The following is a 19,285-nucleotide window of genomic DNA, read 5'->3' on the forward strand; positions in this document are numbered from 1 at the left end:
ATAAACATACGTCCCAGAAAAGTGGGCGTTGTAAATTAGATTCTCACTTACAAACAAGTTGTCATCAAATTTATAATTTAATTTGTAAAAATGAGAAAGTTAAATCCCTGTAGAGTAGAGAAAACAAAGTTAAGAAGTGAAAATTGCGGACAATGTTTGATATGTAAAGTAAGTTTTATATATAATGTGTTGAACAACATGCGCATAGAAATATAAACGCTGCATTTTGATTTTGAATCTATTCACTAATGATACTACAGACAAATAACAATGAGGTAAAAGTTATAGTATATGAAACGAGTAAGTTATGGGGGCATGACAGTGGCTACGATGAAATCTAGGGATGTTTCTGCAAAAAAAATATGTCGAAGCCGTCAGGCCGAGACGATTTTTTTCAAAAACATCCAAAGATGTCGCCCAAGCCACTGTTTCACCCCTGTAACTTACGAGTTTCATATATTATAACTGTTTTTATTGCGATTTCATTACTTCTTTAACAGAACATCAGGTAGGTAGATAGATCTCATTGAGTAGAAGTGCATTGCAACAGAACCGTAACTCTGCCTTGCGTAATTTTGGAGTTATTGCCCATGGTTCATTTTTACAATGTTATCTTTATCCGGGACATAACTCTTAAACTATAAGATATGTCAACAAGAAACTGTGTAGGTAGTAGATAGATCTCATTGGTTAAATGTGCAATGAAAAAGATCTGTAATTTTACCTAGCCTAATTTAGAGTTATTGCCCTTTGTTTATTTTAAAACTTTGTCCGTGACATTCCTCTTAAATCACAAGAGGTATCAACAAGAAACTTTTTAGGAAGATAGATCTCATTGAGTAGATGCGCTTTGCAAAAGAAACGTAACTCTGCCTTGCCGAATTTTGGAGATATTTCCTTTTGTACATTTTTACACTGTTTCATTTGTCCGGGACATGTCCAAACCCTGTTTGGATAGCATCATGCGGTTCAACCGGCTTTTTTCTATTATGAATGTGTAACACCATGCTCCCTTTGACCCCCTTTGAACCTCCATAAAATAACTCAACCGATATATAGAAGATGCAAAAAACAAAAACACTGTTATATATCAATCGATTTGTATTCCTATATGAATCAAGTGAAAAACCTAAACTGTTATATATTAATACAATTTTAAAATCCTAAATGGAAGTGTACGGATTATAATGGGTTAGAAAGAACAAAGAAAAATCTCAAAGCCATGGGATAAATGATGCATAATGAAGTGAGGCGGGATTAGGTATTGGCTAATACCACCACTGACCAGTAGCAAGTCAATATATTTCAGTTCATGATAAAAAAAATAGCCATGGATGTTAAGGTGAAGTCATTTTGCTCTATTGATATAATAAAGTCAATGAAGTATGTTTTAACAGATGTAAACTAGTTACCCCACTGCACCAACACTCTGGACTATTTGTTGTTGCAAAGTTGCAAAAAAAGCTGGACTGCTGTTTAAATAGCTGATACAAAATTGACATATTATTAGATTTATTTTCATTACCTGATATTTATTGCCATATAACTCATAAATTCATATTTTCCGTTTCTTTGACACTGGAGGAAAATAAAAAATATAAACGGTCAGTACGATTAATACTACTTAAACATTTTGTGCAGTATTTTTATTGTTATCAATACTTTATAAATGATATATGTGTATGAAGTTTGAAAGGTTGAAATTTTATTATGTAATTACACCTCTTCTTTGTCTTTGGAAACTAATACAATAATGGTTTAACTTGTACATAACTCGGTGTAATAAACTAAACATAAATTTATAACTTACACCTGGATGTTATATTTTATATTGTTTAAATTGGATTATGCACTTGCAATGTTGATACAATTTATCAGAGTTTGCCGTGTTAAGCAATTTATGCCCCTGATAAAACCAATGATAAATTGCGAGTGTAATTCATGTAACTTTAGACTTTTAGACAAGATGTCATCATTTAAAATAAAGTATGTTAATTGAAATATACCCCCCGCTTTTCAACACGAATTCATATAACCTTGTATTGCTGCTTTCGACTTAAGTTTAGATTTATCATGAAATTACCTTAATTATAAGATTTCGATTTGGAGTGGAATTGACTTATATTAATGTCCAATACACATATACAATTGCATATTTTGTTTTGTAACAACATTTGTATTAAAACTTAGTTTAAACATGAAGGGAATGAAAAACAACCGTCTTGTATTTTCTACTAATAATAACCCTCGGTTTGGTTTCTGCACTCAAAGTTAATATCCTATGTTCATTATAATTATTAGCAAAACATGTCTCGTTTTGTTTACAACGCCACCTATCATGATAACAACTTCTTTCTAATTGATGTGTTATCTCCTTCTATGAATATTTCATGAATTCATGGGGGCAATAAGTTGTTTAGTTCATACATATGATTCCTTGTTAAAACCGCCACATCAAATGTTGGCATACCTGAATAGACCCTTATTTGTTAACATTTAAAATGCCTTCATTTTATCAATCGTCTGAGTTAAGGATATTTCCGCACGCTCATAATCTCTCTTGGTAAAAAAATATTTCGTGATGAAAGGATTGTAAATGGCGCAGTTAAAGTTGTCAAATAAGTTATCGTGCATGTGATTAATTTCAAGTATGTGTAACAAAAATGCAAACCAAGAAAAACCCAAAATTCAGGTTTAGGCTTTTTGTTTTTAAAAACCATTATTGAAATTTTTTGGCAATTTTAAACCAAATTAAAGGGTTTTTAAAAATTTAACTATTTACAAAAGCCAAAAACCACTTTTTTTTTAATCCCCCTTTGGCCGATTTTTAAATATACTTCTATTTTCCAAAGCCGGAAAAAAACAAACATAGATCTATCATCGGAGGGAAATAAAAATTCCTTTAAATTACACTTTTAACCCGGGAAGCAAACTTTTTTAAAGCAAATATAAAAATCATTTTTTGATCAATTTCCCCCCGGAAATTTTTATTCCGCAAATGAACCCACAAACTACCCTATGAAACAAACCCGGATATCCTTATTCACAAAATATTTCTTAGATGTTAAAACATCAAAAGTCAAGGCCATTCTTGAGCCACCTTAAATATTTTGTCTACCACGAAGAACTCATTTAAGAGAAAAGATAATAAAAACCGTGTGGTTATCACACATTGCTAGTATTTATCTTATATTCCTAGGATATGTTAAATCATTGCAATGCTTATAACGCATAATTCAAAAGTCTAACAAAGTCTAAGTCCGTGACATTATCATTATCTTATTAATTGATGTGTTTGAAAATATTGAAGGGATACAAGATGCATTCGATTTTGTTTTTGAATCAGATGTTCTTTCGTATGGATATAAAAGTAAAATAACTCACCAATGCCAAATGAAATATCATAATTATATGAAAACAATATGTAGCCATTTCTCAAAACTCCGTTATATTGATACTTTTTGAAACACCAAATAGCTTTAGGGTTCATTGCACAGTACGAAGTAATTTGTGATACAATTGTGTTGTTAATCACGATATGACATTATTTATTATTAGGAAACAATGTGATGCATTGAAGCTTACGTTCAGATTGATTTGCTTGTCATTTATTTATTTGACCATCCTTTTATGTGTTTTCTTCTTCAAAAATGAATTTCTGTCACCCTTTAAAAATTCGGGCACATCAAAACAATTTAAAAGGTTTTTTACTCTTTCTTATACCCCTTAAAGTTATCATTTCCTTACCAATTTGCATGGGAATAAAAGGGAAACTATAAAAATTTCCCCATTGAAAATTTTGTTAAAAAATTAGGGAAATTTTTAAATGACACGATATAAAATGTTTATGATAGAATATAAATGATATTTCATGTTTTTAAACGGTATAACGTTTCGTAAGACTGTCATGTTAGGATTTACCATTTTTGCTAGAAAATCCTTAACAATCAAATATATTTGTTCTATAATTCAACAACTAATGTAAATATTTATGCTTTTCTTTCTAGGGAGAGCGTACGCGCGCGGTAATTGATTTATATGCGGTACATCATAGAGCATGTTCATCGGATAAAGCTAAAATATCTTGTCTTTTGTTGCATTTGTTTTCTATGTTACCAGTTTATTTAATTACCAGTTTATTTAATCATCTCCCGTACATGTGCAAATGGATCCGCGATCATTATTCATTCAGGGTGTGTTTCGAGTTAAGGGCGTTGCTTTTTAAGCAACCGTGCATTACTTGATTTAGATAAAAATATATGTCTTATTAAGAACACACGGCAGATCCTATGATTTTTGCATTGTTTTAAATGCACAAAATATATTTGTTATCTAAATCAACCGCAAATCATAACCGTTAAACGGAATTGCAATGTACTTTAAATACACATGAACTACCACGAACCTTATCTCAAGTGCCATTGATAATGACTGTCATATAGTATCCTTTTTCACATCAAGCTCAAATGCACATTTCAATTTACGATGATTGTGCGACCTGTTATCAAAGTAATCATGGTATTAGAAATTATCAACACTTTAAATGCAAATTTAAATCTTACTTTTTGTAATGAAAAGATATTTAGTCGGGAATATCGAAATATTAAAAAATACTAGTATTCTCCGGGAACAGTTGGTTTTTGAAAAAGGAATAGGAAATGACTCTGATGGTGTTATTTCGTTTAATGATTATGTGGCTCAAACATCGAATATTATCAAAACGGATACTCAGGACACAATAAAACGGAAGAAACGATTTGCACATTTTTCGGACATGTCAAATAATTCGGATATAAAGGATATATCGAAGCGTTGCTTGTGTCCCTGGAAAACAAAATGGAACTACGATAGTAGAAGAACTCCGGTATTTATAGCAAAGGCTATATGTGGAAAAAAGTGTAATTTTAATTTCACAAGCTCACAGCTGTCTTATTTATCGGATGTGTTAACTTCGTGTGAACCTTTCACAAGAGGTATATTGTATAACATGTTTTCACGTTAAACCTTTAAATTGTCTACACGCAATAAACGTTTTGATATTGTAAAACCTGACATTACATTTACTATTTACCTTCCTAGTTTTTTTAAGTATGTAAATAAAAAGGGTAGCAAACTAGGACCAAACATGTGATCACTGAATGCTGTAATTAGGCAGTTTTTTGTGCACAAACGTAACTGCTGACAAACTGTTATGAATCTCGAAATAACGGAATCTTCATATAAGGAACAATGTAAATAAAGTAATACTCCCTTTCCTCATATCCAAAAACTAAATTTAACATACTTATACCATAAAATAAACAAGAACATAATGAACACAAAGTAAACAATACACAGCCATGAAAGTTCGTAAATTTTCTGAATAGCCTTTTTAACATTAAATATAACCTTGGTCTCCTGATAAAGAATACAAGAGATTTCAATTTATGTAAACAGTTGACTTAAACAAATACAACTTAAATTTAAACAAATGAAATGGATAAAGTACTTCCGACTTGGCACATGTGTTAATGATTAAGCATTCCATAAGTTAAAAAGCATATGTAAATGTTGCTTAAGGCCTGAACAGACGGTAGGATTTAGCTGTACAACACTTATTAAAGATATGATGTACAATTTTTCAAAGAAATACAACACTTGCATTCAGACCTTAAGAATAACCAGGTTTCCCTCCAAAACAATTCCATCCTAATAGATCACTAACAGAATTTATTTACTATCATGAATGAAAAATGTGTAAATGTTATATAATTTAGGAAATGCAATGTTCTATAATGCATAACATAACTGAGCACCCTAACGCCTGTCACGTATTTTGGTCTCACGGTGAAAAATTTACTTTCTGCATGAGTAATTATAAAAACTCATTTTTTGAGTAATTTGGGTTTCGAACATGCCACAACTTGGGAGCTTAACATCCTATTAACTTCATCTTACTAGTACTATGTTTACTAAATTTATCCCTAATTGTTCTAGGGGAATTCATACATTTAACACATGCAGTTTAAAACTCCTTGATAACCAAATATCTTTTAATTTTGAGATTTAAATTGTGGAAATTTTACATTTAACTTTTCACCTTTTTTTTCCATAACACTAATAAATGTAGAAAGGAAACCCTTTTAACTAAAATAAAATTTTTAAAATGATTTTATAAAAATTTTTTTTTTTTTGAAATTAATTTTAAAAAATTTTAAAAATTTACCTTTGGGTTTTAAAATTTTTTATTAAAAACCTAAAAATTTTGAAAACCAAAAACCATTTTTCAAAAAGGAAAAAATATTTGGTATTAAATTTTTTTCAATTTAAAAATATTTTTTAAAAAAATTCAACAAAAAGTTAAAATTTTTAAAAATTTTTTTCAGTTATTTTTTTATTTTACTTGTGGCACAGTAATCAAACCAGTAGCCTGACTGCTAGTACAAACAAATGTTTTACTTTTTATACAGTTTTGCGGTGAAAAAATTTTTTTTTTTTTGTTTAGGGTTTGACTCGGAATTCAATTCTGTCATTACTAAGCAGAATTTAATCAACGTCTTTAAAAAAAAAAATTTTTTTGAAAAAAAAAAACAAAAAAGATGTTTTTTAATTGTAAAAATAGTTATTGTTAAGTTTCTTGTCATCTAATGTTGTCAAAGGTAAAAATCGGGTCCAAAGTAGATGCCCGGTTGTAAAGAACAGAAAAGGGCAACGAAAGATAAACCGTAAAAGGGGCGGCGTAAACCAGCGACGTTGAAAAATCGGAATAAGAAGCTTGCACGACAGAAAAAGATCAAAAGGAAACAAAAAACTTTGCGACCGTTTTCTCGTTTCAGTCACAGGATATTTTGATATCTAGTGTAAATGGAAAGTCAAACTTGAGTCTGAGCATGATCTTTTGCCTGAAGATGACAAATTTAAGAAGCCATCGCACTTTGATATATCATGGCATAGCAAGTATCGTTTGCAAATACAACGATTTATGATTTCGATCATGCAAATGAAACGATTTACGATTGTCGTTGCACGAGATAAGGTTATGTATATATATTGTACAAATTAGCATGGCAGAAAGTCGGTATGCAATGTTGTCACCATTGTTAGATGACAACATTTATATTTAAAAATAAAAATGTGATATTATACAAATAGTATACTAGTAGTCTTTTGTTAAATAGACGAATTATTACTTAGATTTTTTTTAAATGATATTACTTTTAAATTATTAAAAACGGTATTTTCATGAATCATGAATAAATATAAAATGTTTAGCGGTAAGATGAAAACTGTATAAAGGATTGAAGATCGATATGCCTTTTGTTTCATTTTTACAAGTCAATATCTTCATAAAACGTTCAAACATTACTTTCCGGATATTTTCCAAGTATAAAAGATTAACAATTTAAAGCGTATTTGATATCTTTAAATACATCCTGCTTTTTATAATCATATCATAATATTAAGGACCGGTTCATGGAAATCTTTACCAAACGGTTAATAGGATATAAAATTATCAATAAAGAATTGCAATATACAGGGACATTGAGATGACATTTAATTATTTTCTCATATAAATAAAACAACGTTCAAAGCGAGGTATTTATATTCTAAATTAATGTGAAATATATGAAGAATACATTATTTATTGATTAGCATGTACAAATAGAGCATCAAACGAAATCTTATGTGGCGGTAGTAGATAAAGCTATACGTGGCGACATTTTTCAAGTATTATTGTTTGTTATGCGACTGGCATTTAAGGGTTTATCGGTCCCTGTTTTTGCAATATAAAAAATGCTCTTTTTTAATCGGACTTATTCAAATTGGTTGGCTGGCAGTTTATAAATGTAATCCGGGTTATTTCCCGTACGGAAAATACCCTCCTATTTGTTTTTGACAACCCGAAACATTCTCCTCCCGTAATTCTTATAAGGCAAACAATTTCCTCCCGTTGCTTTTGATTTTGTTTTTCAGCCCCGATATATTTTATCAATGACAGTTCTGCGCTCGTACATCTATAAAAATTAATATGAAAATGTATTGACGTGAATAAAAAATATTATGAAAAACGTATTGTCGTAATTAAAAAACGACATCTCTATAAAAATGTTGAATTAAAAGCTAAACTTCACCTACAGGCATTTGATTAGTCATTGCCTCGGGGTACGATAAATAAACATGTAATTATGCTTGTTTCCTTGACTTTACAAAACCAATAATTATAAATAATCATTTTATTTTCAAGAAATTTATTACAGATTAAGATCTACTTTAATTTGTTCGGATTTGTTTTCGGAAATTATTTGTTTTGATTAGGCTCTAAGTGTGGAAACGATGTTCAAAATAAATTTTAAAATATGACACACTAGTTCAACGAGTTAAGAGTTTTTAAAAAATGGCCCAAAATAATTGGGAGTGAAATCGTCCGGGAATGGTTCGTTAGCAATTCTAGAATAGTACATAGTGACTGGTTGAACTGGTTAACACACAAAAAAACACATAAGATAAAAGACATGGCCACCACATAAACTTTCTGTTACAACAAATTGCCTTTCTCTCTACCCCCCTCTCCGTATCATGAAATAGGATTTCAATATTCCCTTCATCATAATTTAATAAGATTAAGAAATTACTTTTTATATAATGTATAAGCGTACTAGTCAGCCTTTATATGTTATATTTTTACATTAGCAGTAATAATATGAATGTATTTTAAATTATAAATGTCTGTACGTTTTCACAATAGTCACCGGAAATAACATGAGCTCAGAAGACCATAAGCTGTTTAACAAGATTTTAAGGACATTTTCTCACCAAGTAATAAGCATGCGAGGGTGTCAGCATTAATATTCGACATGGATTAAAAACGTCTTCCAACTATCAGTTATTATAGTTAAAGTGGCGTGGGACAAAACTATTAATTAAAAGGGCAGATTGTACTTTCGCTTTATCACGCGGCACATGCACCTACTTTAAAACACATTGATGTAATATCACACTTTTATAATAATACCGATATGCCGACAGCTTAAAGGTACAATGTACTAAAACTTTTCACTTATAATTATTCTAATATACAACGATCCTATTGCTTTTTCTGAAGATATATATTAATATCGATATATTGATATCGATATATTGATATCGATAAACAATAAACTTAATATTATTTATGTCTGACTCTAGTTACTCCGACAAAGAACCTTAACATATGAGCCGTGTCACGACAAAACCAACATAGTGGTTTTGCGACCAGCATGGATCCAGACCAGCCTGCGCATCCGCGCAGTCTGGTCAGGATCCATGCTGTTCGCTATCAGTTTCACTACTTGTTATAGGGTCTGTAAGCGAACAACATGGATCCTGATCAGATGACGCGGATGCGCAGGCTAGTCTGGATCCATGCTGGTCGCAAACCCACTATGTTGGTTTTGTCGTGACACGGCTCATATTATTTGACAGATCTAAAGTCCCTCTCCATCAAAGATCCCGACAGGATTCAAAGTGGCGATGGTTAAGTGCTATGGACCTGTCACAAATTATTTGACATGTATTATGCAGTCATGAAAAAAGTATCAAACACTCTAACATATACGTGAAGTGTTAAGGGTTACCACCAAGGATAAACCCTGAAGCGTGAACAAACTATATATGTTGAATGAAATTAAGTCGCCGACAGAATCACCGAGTGATTTTAAAACAAGTCATGGGCCTTTAACAAACCCTGGAAGTTAGAATTACAGATATTGTGGATGTTGTATGATTAAAACAAGTGTAAGTCATTCATTTGACATGTACTTTAACGTTTCCAGAGTTCACTGTGACAAATATTGTGAAATCTTAACGCTCTAACCTGACCCACGTGGGTCAAGTTAGAAAACCACACTTTTATTCTTTATAAGGAGAAAGATTTTTAATTCCTGTGTCAGTCTACTGTTTTAATTTTGAAGACATTTACAGAATATTGAATGAAAAATTCAAAACTTAGAAATTAAAATTTTGCCTATGTCTCTCTTTAACAGCTTATTGATAAATAATACATCGTTTAAAGGAAATACCTGATAACCTTACGAGTAATCTTTTGGAGAATAACTGGTGCGTTTTTACTCTTAAGTGCCCTGTTTAAAGATTGAAAAATTGGGGATTTATTACATTAGATCGGCTTGTTTGAATTTCCGGTATAAAACTGTACTCTATTTAACCCGTCAAATCATTTTATGAAGATAAACGTGTGTTTATATTTCTGTCGCCTTTATGTATAGTTACACATATTCTGGTGTTTAAATAAATCTGCTTTCAATCAAGTAATAATGAACATTTGAATTGAGTTATAATATTCTAAATACGTTCAGTGTCATTTGATGGACTAATTACAATTCTTTTAAAAATGCGGATGATATCATGTTTTAGATGCATCTTGCTTATATATGGAATTAGTGTTATCGGCAATGTGAACGGGAAATCTCGGAAGAAAAGTTCCTTTTTAAAGAAAATTGAACTTGCAAAATCCACGGATAATGATAATAGTTTGAGAAATGATGATGACAAGCGGGACAACTTATTTAATCCGGTTTTGCAAAACTTTACGTCACTATTTGAATATTTGAATGCCGCGCGTCGTGATTCTCATAAGGTAAAGAGCTCTCGGAAAAAGCGGCAGTCACGGCAAAGGAATTGCGCGGGTCAGTGTGAAGATTCTCTGTGTTCTTGGCACGAGGAATATGATGAAGAAAGCACGAGAATCCCGCGATTTATAAAGTATGCAGTATGTGACAGTGCAACATGTAACTTTGGTTTTGGTGGCTTAGATTTCCGCACGACGTATTCGCTTCAAGTTCGTACACAGTGTGATCTGGTTAAAACGGGTAATTTAAATTCATTTCATTCCACCTTTTTCAACATCGAAACAATTTTGGTTGTTAAATAAAATAGAGTGAATTGCTGATTTCGGTAAATATGTACAGGACGATTAAATCACTTAAGACTGAAATATTTTTTATGTTTACTTATACAGAACTTTCCGTCATTTTATTTAAATATAACTACGAGTACCAAAATAACGCCAATTAAAGCTCATGACAATGTTTATAAGTTATAAAGTTGTATTTTGCTATGCCTTCCAATGCATATAATAGGAGCAAAAATTTTACTATTTATTTCTAATCCACGCAGTTGTAACCGTGTAATATGCCTACAATGGTCTATTTTTCTACCGGATTGAAAATCGTAAGATGAATACCGTACACTTAACTATATTACATTTATATTATATAATTCATGTTCGACAAACATCAAAAAGAATGTGTTTTTAGTATATACACGACTTTTATTTTTTAAGATCTTTTCTAAATTGCTTACATACATTTATATATAAATCATCAAACAATTAATGGACGACAACATTACAGAGAGCTGCATGTTTTTTCCGTTTTTTGAAATTATTTGTTATGTTTGTTTCATTTAGTTCTAATGCCTTTATCTAAGAGTGTATTAAAATCTTCTGCATTCCTGTAAATGGTTTTAATTTTTCTATATAGATATTCTTGTAACTAACACTGAGGATGGTGAACAGAGATGGATAACTAATTGGCCAATAGCTTGCGTCTGCACGGAGAGGTTTGCAGTTCCTTCAGTAGTGTACGGTCATGAAGGCAGGCATTCTGAGCAGGGTAAGTCACCTAGCCTTATCTGCATTGATAAGAGGATATTTTAATATAATAAATGTTTATTTTATGCTTTTGAGTGGGTTTCTGATTTATCCGTGAAAATTTTATATCGATAAGTGCACAGTGAAAATTATCAAAATATAATTCGACTTTTTCAATGAAAAGACTTCTTTATATAAAGATGTTCCAAAGTGGTACCTCACTTTTATTTATGCTTTTAATTCCGACAGAGCACAGTTGAAATTTGTAAAAAGCTTAAATTTGAAACGTAATCATAAAGATCAAACCTGCTTCAATTTATTCAATTTCAAGATCACCAAATTCCTCTCTACATATTCGTCTCTATGTTTTGATTTCGTTCATAACAGTCTTATAATTACTCTTTTATCGTGCAAACTACCCAAAGGATAAGTAAATAACCCAGCGTACGTAAGACAGCCTTTCAAATGATTCCAAATTCCTAGTCAACACATATGTCAACAATTAAGTATTGTCTGTAACAATCCACGAATAAATATAAAATCCAAATGAAATCCCTTCGAATCAAACACATTTCATTCTTTCCTCGCTTGAAATAAACAACGTATATTCGGGCTGGTGTAACTTTTTCATTTTTTTTAATGTCCGTTTAAATGGCTAAAACAATCAATCATTCATTTTTTAAATAAATAATTTCATCACCATTAAAGTTGATTTTCGAACTTATTTTCAGCTCAAGGTTTCTTATATTTATAAGAAATCTGTCTTAAATTGAGGCTACCAGTGGGGACGTTAATATTGCGGGAATTTAATTCAAACTTTTTTTGAGCATAAAAAAGAAAATTTGTTTGTTTCATCTCGTGAACTTAAAGAACTGTATTATCACTGGGGGCTGCGCCACTCTTGCGTATACTGTTTATATAATCACTCGATAAAATAAAATTTCGTCTCACACACAAACAAATAGATATTCTATATATCTTGAACGATTTATGGTAGTAATAACAATTACAAAAAAGTATTGGTTGAATGAGAATTAAGATGGGGTGGACGGCGGGGGGGGGGGTAATTATAAGGAAGTGAGAGGCAAGTGTAATAATTACAGTTCAATCTCGCCATTCCTTTTGACACCGGATTACTATGCCCGCTCTAAAAGCTCGCTTTAAACGTAAGCTTTTACAAAGCTCAATCGTAGGATACTGTGTCGTTGCGCATGAGCAAAATGCTCCCAAACGGTCTGTTTTTGTCGACTCGAAGATAATTTTCTTTTTTAGTCTAAGAAATCGTTAGAATATCAAAAAAAATGAACCGCACCAAAGATTATAAGTTTTACTGTCTGGTTTAAGCCTGAAAAACGGGATAAATTTTTGTTTTGAAGTCCGAGTTGAAGCATTTAGGAAACACAAATTCATTTCACTAGGCAGTGAATCTTTAAACGTTTTAAAATTTGTATCAAGTTATATAACCAATCGTTGGTGCACTGCATTATTTTTGATATTCTAACGATGTTTTAAAATAAAGTCGACGGTATGTTTACAAAAATAAACTGGTCGTATTAGGAGCATTTTGCAGGTGCAGATGACGTAGTATCTTACCATTTAAACTACCTTTGCTTTTTTAGTATAACAAATTAGGAGACGTAAAATATACATGTAACTCGAATCGTTTGAGTAAGTAAAATGACGTTAATATGTAGTGCGTCCTTCTGTTTCGATAAAGATTCGTATTAGTATTTATTGTAACGATTTGTTCTCTCCTTTTTATCCTAGAAGCAGTTGACGTTGATATCACACACAATGGACCTCTTACACCAGTGTCACGTCAGCAAATCATTCTGAATGACGTCAGACGCAGACCCTTAACTCACTCACAAAGACGCAGGTTACATAATCAACAACGTCACATGCAAAGTGAAACGTGGGAACACATGATGCTGAGGAAGTACAACAGAACATAATTAAGTGACACATTTCTGTAAAATCATTTTATACAAAAGGGAAATGACTCTGACAGAATAATGAATACATTGCTCTTTTCATGCAGTAAAAAGAACTCTAGAAAATTACAATTCTAACACGCTTCATTTTATTCCCCTATCAACCAGATTGGGCAACACGTCAATAAAACAAATGACGTCAGGAAAATTACTTCTACGCACATTGTAGTTTAGCATATTTTTAATCAATTCTCTTTTTTATGAGCATGTTAGAATAGAAATAGATATTAATTTTTCGTGCAATCGGACTGAAAAAAACCCCAGATCTATTTAACTTATTTCTTGCATGTAAATCTTACTTCCACCGTACTTGTTTCGCCTTCATTATGATTCGGATTTTCCGAGAAAGCTACTTTTAGCCATGCAATACAGATAACCATTAGACGAAGTATCAAAATATCGCTGTCCGTGAAAGTAAAGCAAATTGTTGACTTAAAAAAATGTTTAAAGTAATTTGAAACAAATTGATTGGAAATAATAGACTCAATTTTTTATGGGCAAGATTGTATTGTCAGTTTATCTGTCGGCCATATTGACAACGCCACGTTTGTTTTCAAAATCGTGAAAATAAGTTACTAAGTATTGTTTTTCCAGCGGTTAAAATTAGAAATTGTATCACTTTCAAAATTGTGAAAGCTCGCCGATGTTGTTCGAAAGGTCACGAGAAGTTGACCTTCAATCGGTGTCCGTCAGATCCTAATGCTGAGCGTTAATAAGGAGATAGCATAATAATGCACGGTTTCTCGTTCAAATGCTTTAAAATTATTCACTCAGGACTATCGGCTTTCTTGATCAATTCCTGTGCATTTGAACTCGAACCGTGCATTTCTCTACAACAATGCACTCAAAATGCATATCTATTCCTAAGTATAAAACGGTATAAATCATTAAAGGTATTCCTTTTCAATTACTCATGCAATTCATTGTCATCATATATAACATATTAAAGTATGGTTTTGTCCTACACATTTATTTTATACAAAGTTTGTGTAGATAGCATTTAATTGTATTATCAAGATAAATGAAAAATGTCATTTTGATATACATACAGCACTTTACAAAAATTCTCTTTATGTATACTCTTCTTCAAGGTCGAAAAAGGGAGATTTTTTAATACAAACAACTTGGCATATTTCAAGAAGATAAGATGAATTCGAATTATACATGTAAGATAAAGATTGTATTATAGTCAAGTCAAGTCATAGTATTTAAAAGTTTTCGCCACACATAATTGACGGTTAGATTAACAATAGTAATATAATATTGAAAAGTATTAAAATATATCATTCATGTTACATTTTCATGTTTTAAAAAAGGATTGGCATATTTAAGTACACATAAACACATACAATACAAGTCAAACAATATAACTTATATACATTTTCCAGCAAAGCGCCCCAAGTTCTGAGTGGAACAAACTTTCAAAAATTTAACTTATTAATAAAATATATATTTAAAAATATTTTGAATACTCAAGAATAAGCTAAAACTTTAGGTGAAAATTCTACTCCATTACTAACAGGGTAAACGAAATTACGTCATGCACTATATTTTTGAGAAATTACAAGTTCTTTCTATGGATAAATAAGAAATTTATTCTTCACAAACTGAATGTGCATAAAGTAACATTAAACCACTCTATAGTTTATTTTCTCACCTTACTTTATACAGTTTTCCAATCATAACGGTTTTACAATTCAAGCAAATGAGTAACAACAAACTTGTGATCTGCATAGGTGTTGAATGGATTATCAGTGGTCTCAATAAAGCGGTTAGATAAAGAATAAAACAAGGCATTGGGACTGAATTTGTGGTCTCAAAAATCGACAGGTGAAGCAGTCTTAATTAATTGTTAAACATGTTACCATTAACTTTAAGAGCAGAAAATTTCGTTCTTTTACAGAATTGTTCTAAATAGGGGGTGCTCTTAATTTCGGTTATGGTCTTAAGTAAAGATTTTACTTTACTTTACTTTTAATTTTACAATCTTATAAACAGTTTACTCATCTAAAAGATGTAGTAAAAAATATTACAAACTGGAGGCGTGCTGCTCCAAGGTAAAGACCTCTCCAAAAACGCAAAATATAGACTTAAAAGTTAGTGTAATAACAATTGGTTTTCTAAGAGTCTAATTCATACATAGAGGAATCTGAAAGTGTTAATTTGTTTTCATCCCACTAAACATCATCAAACTCTAATTACTTCCCTTTTCCAGGCATGAGATATATAACGATTACTTCCCTTTTCCAGACCTGAAATGTTTAACAAGAACATTTATTAACTGTTATACATTTTACATTCCAACTTTGTTCTAAAAGTTTTTTATGTATTTTGTCAATCGTAAGGGGAAAACAAAGTTCAGACAATCCTGTACAAAACTGGACTCTATTGGCAGGCAGTTATTATAGAAAAGCTGATTGCATAAAACAGGTTTATATTTATATGTCTGTTACAAATAGCCATATATAATCCTTTAAGAAATAATAAAATAAAACAAATTAAAATTTCACTGTTATTTTCTTTCTTTCGCATCACATTTCCTAAAAAGAATCTCAACTCAGCGTAATTAAGGTCTGCTAAAATGTCGCATGCTTAATATTTGAAGTTTAACCAGTATTTTCTTTCGAAAAAGTAACCTAAGTTGTTGACAAAAATTACTATGATTTGTGTTAGCAAGCTTAAGTAAAATGTCTTACCCGCAGCATCTGCCGAAGTAGCAACAGACAAATAGTATTAGCATAACCAGCACCAGTAACAAAACAACAACTACGGCAATCAGAAACCAAAATAGAACTGCAATAACAAAAAGAATGTTCGGGTATTTTTTTAATATATAAGTTGTTTGAAACATAAGTACAAAGTATTTTTTTATTTAATGTTAAAACACAAATTGCGTTCACATTATTGTATGCCCTTTTTATCCTTTCTTATTGTAAATGACAAACTATTTTATGGATTTATCAATATGTATCTTTCTTTTTTTGTAAATCATGTTTTATTACAGACATGTCAAAACTTATGGTTAATTTTTGTCTGTCATAGGCGATACTTCTTAAACTAAATTCAATTATCTTCTTTTCAACTTATTTCCATTGAAATAACTATTATACGTTTTGTTGCTGTTTTTTGTTGTTTTTTCTTTGTCTCCAACTCTCAAATATTACTTAATTTATATATATATATATTTAAAAGCGGACAGACAGTTTAGAAATAGCTCATTCTACATAGGTAATAAAATCAAAACTTACTTTCCGTATCTCTTTCATATTCACAAATAGGCATAGTTCCTTGCCAATTCCCACCAATGCACGTTAATTTGTTAGACCCAACCAGACCATAAAACCGGAAACAGTTATACGTCACATCACCGGTCCATGAAGGTCCACCGGAAAGCGAATCATAGGAAACGAATCCGTTAGCAACTCTAGGCGGTGACGTACAGGACCATATTGAGTTATCTTCACTATATAACGATAAATACACAAAAGCGGTCAATATATGATCTAGGACATATCTGCTTTAATATTGAATCAACAGATCGCTAAACAAATTAAATAAATGAGCATGAAAAAAGAAAGGACAGAAGAAATTAAATAAATAGAGCAAAAAAATTATGATGAACAATTACAAAGAACCATTGGCTAACAATTATATGAAAAATTCAAAATAAACCTTTTGCCAATAGAAAGAAGATCGGAACAGTCGGCTGTTGGATATATACGTGGGAACGTAGTGCCCTTGTATAAATCAGATTGCCGAGCGTTTTAACGTTCTTTCTCTTTTGTATCATAGACAAAATGAAACGCATTCCCTGTCGTCACATATGAAAACACCAGAAAAAATGTAACCAATGTACGAGAATATGGATATTACTTTTCATCGTTATCTCTTTTCCTGTTTTCACAATAAATTGTATACTTGAGCATGAAACATTACATTCATTGCTTAGTACTGGTTGGTTCCAGGAACGTTTTTATTCGAGAGTGTTTCAATAAGCTTATAGCTTCCAATACAATCGAACTAAAATCAATTTGTATAATAATATAATAAACTAAACTATAAGGAAATCACAGAAAAAAATAGCCAATCGAAGAGTATGTTCTAGTTTTATACTCAGTGCGGCAACTGGTGTTCGGGTAACTAATACCTGCGCTCCGGTGAACGCGCTGTGCATGTTTTGGTATATGATTTAACTGCAACACATGTTCAATGTTCAAAGGTCTCTGAACTATGAAAAAAAATATTATTCAATTTATTAACATTTATTTGTATTTAGACATACAAAATAGAAGACAAGATAATACACCCGGTGATTGGGAAGACTAATTAGGATATATAACATTGTCTGGGAATGATCTTACGTGATTCACGCACAAATTTCTCTCAGGAACAACAAACATATTTAACAAACATGTTGAACTAGGCAAATCGGTTTTATTAAAATATTACACTAAAACAAATATTCCTATATAAATGTAATTAAAAAACTTAAATCTACTTACAAGATAGAACACAAAATCCAAATAGTTCTTAATGCAGCAACTAGCTTAAAATATTTACTCTACGAATCGGGCGTTATATTTTGGTAATTCGTAAACAAATCAGTAAACATACAGAAATAAAAGATTTAATAAATGATATGCTGTCGCATCTTAATTCATTCATAGTGACCTGTGGCGCCCGTTAAAAGACTGAACGGCGAAAAAGAATCTTGTGACTTAAGATATACGCATAAATTATCATGGTTTAATAAATGCGTATTTTGAAATCCAATCGGGCGTTATATTTTGATAAATCTTTAATGATAATATATCGATTTGATACAAAAATATATAATATTAGATGTACAAGAGACAGTATTCATTTTTTCGGTCGTTATGTTTTGAGATGAACGGGTTGATAATTTGATTTATTCGTAGTTATGTTCGCTTAGCTGTATGAATGCAATAAATACCCGGTATACTTGACAAACGTGTAATTTGTGAAATTCTACGTCATTCAGTAAATTGACTGTTGGTTGTGAAATACCCTTGAACATTAATTTATACGTGTTACCTATTAATAGGTATAAAATATCGCAAGGAAACATTAATTTAGTCTAGCTATAGTCAATTAAAAAAGTAATATTTCTATACGAATGTTCGATAATTAAAAACTCTTTGATGCAGTTTTATGCCTATGATACCCAACTTTACGTTGGTAACCCTAGGCTGCAGTTATTGAAAGTGGGAATCTTTTTCCATCAGTATAGAGCCAGGCCAGCCTGCACTGTCCGAATTATGTTGCCTTTGAAATGTTTCTGGTATCATATTTAAGATTGTGGAAGTTTTAAATAAATCTACAATACAGTATTTTATTAACATTGCTATATGTCTATTAGCCCGGGTTCCACTCTGTCGATTTTTTTATGTTTCTGTTTGGCAAATCGACAGTTGATACTATCAAAACGACGAACGAATATGGAATAGCGCATATGTTACGAATAAAGAAAAAAAAATGTTATAAATGAGCAAAAACTATCAACGCCTGAATCCCAGGCTATATGTCTATATTGAACTCCAGCATACGCCTGAAATTATCATCTTATTAGCCCTTAGCCTGATGCGTCACAACTTATAGTCCTTTCGGACGGACTGACAGACAGATACATCGTCATGTGGACATA

General features: G+C 31.3%; 1 protein-coding gene and 1 long non-coding RNA gene across 3 annotated transcripts; one reads left to right on the forward strand and one right to left on the reverse strand.

The window, feature by feature from the left end:
• Window positions 1-9,500: 9,500 nt before the first annotated feature.
• Window positions 9,501-14,656, forward strand: LOC132738185 (uncharacterized). Of its 2 annotated transcripts, none has more exons than XM_060725653.1 (3): window positions 9,501-10,844; window positions 11,517-11,648; window positions 13,397-14,656. In XM_060725653.1, exons 1-3 carry the CDS (start codon window positions 10,367-10,369, stop codon window positions 13,579-13,581), a joined length of 795 nt encoding a protein of 264 aa, XP_060581636.1. In that variant the 5' UTR covers window positions 9,501-10,366; the 3' UTR covers window positions 13,582-14,656. The 2 variants fall into 2 exon arrangements, with proteins under 2 accessions (XP_060581636.1, XP_060581635.1); XM_060725652.1 differs by having other exon boundaries at window positions 9,508-10,844; window positions 13,394-14,656.
• A 414-nt stretch (window positions 14,657-15,070) lies between these two features.
• Window positions 15,071-18,275, reverse strand: LOC132738187 (uncharacterized). The gene is made up of 4 exons (XR_009626827.1): window positions 18,123-18,275; window positions 16,869-17,083; window positions 16,317-16,413; window positions 15,071-15,872 (listed from the first exon to the last, which is right to left on the reverse strand). It is a non-coding gene; the product is annotated as an uncharacterized LOC132738187 (long non-coding RNA).
• Window positions 18,276-19,285: the final 1,010 nt, after the last annotated feature.

The sequence above is a fragment of the Ruditapes philippinarum genome, unplaced genomic scaffold, assembly GCF_026571515.1.
Source record: "Ruditapes philippinarum isolate M1 unplaced genomic scaffold, ASM2657151v2 ctg2107_1_1_1_1, whole genome shotgun sequence".
Taxonomy (NCBI): Eukaryota; Metazoa; Mollusca; class Bivalvia; order Venerida; family Veneridae; genus Ruditapes; species Ruditapes philippinarum.

Bases quoted from the DNA above. Each gene is read 5' to 3' on its own strand.
- LOC132738185 (XM_060725652.1), top strand. From the start codon at position 10,367: ATGCGGATGATATCATGTTTTAGATGCATCTTGCTTATATATGGAATT. The intron at 10,845-11,516 runs GTAATTTAAATT...TTTTCTATATAG, and splicing joins GTGTGATCTGGTTAAAACGG to ATATTCTTGTAACTAACACT. The intron at 11,649-13,393 runs GTAAGTCACCTA...TTTTTATCCTAG, and splicing joins AGGCAGGCATTCTGAGCAGG to AAGCAGTTGACGTTGATATC.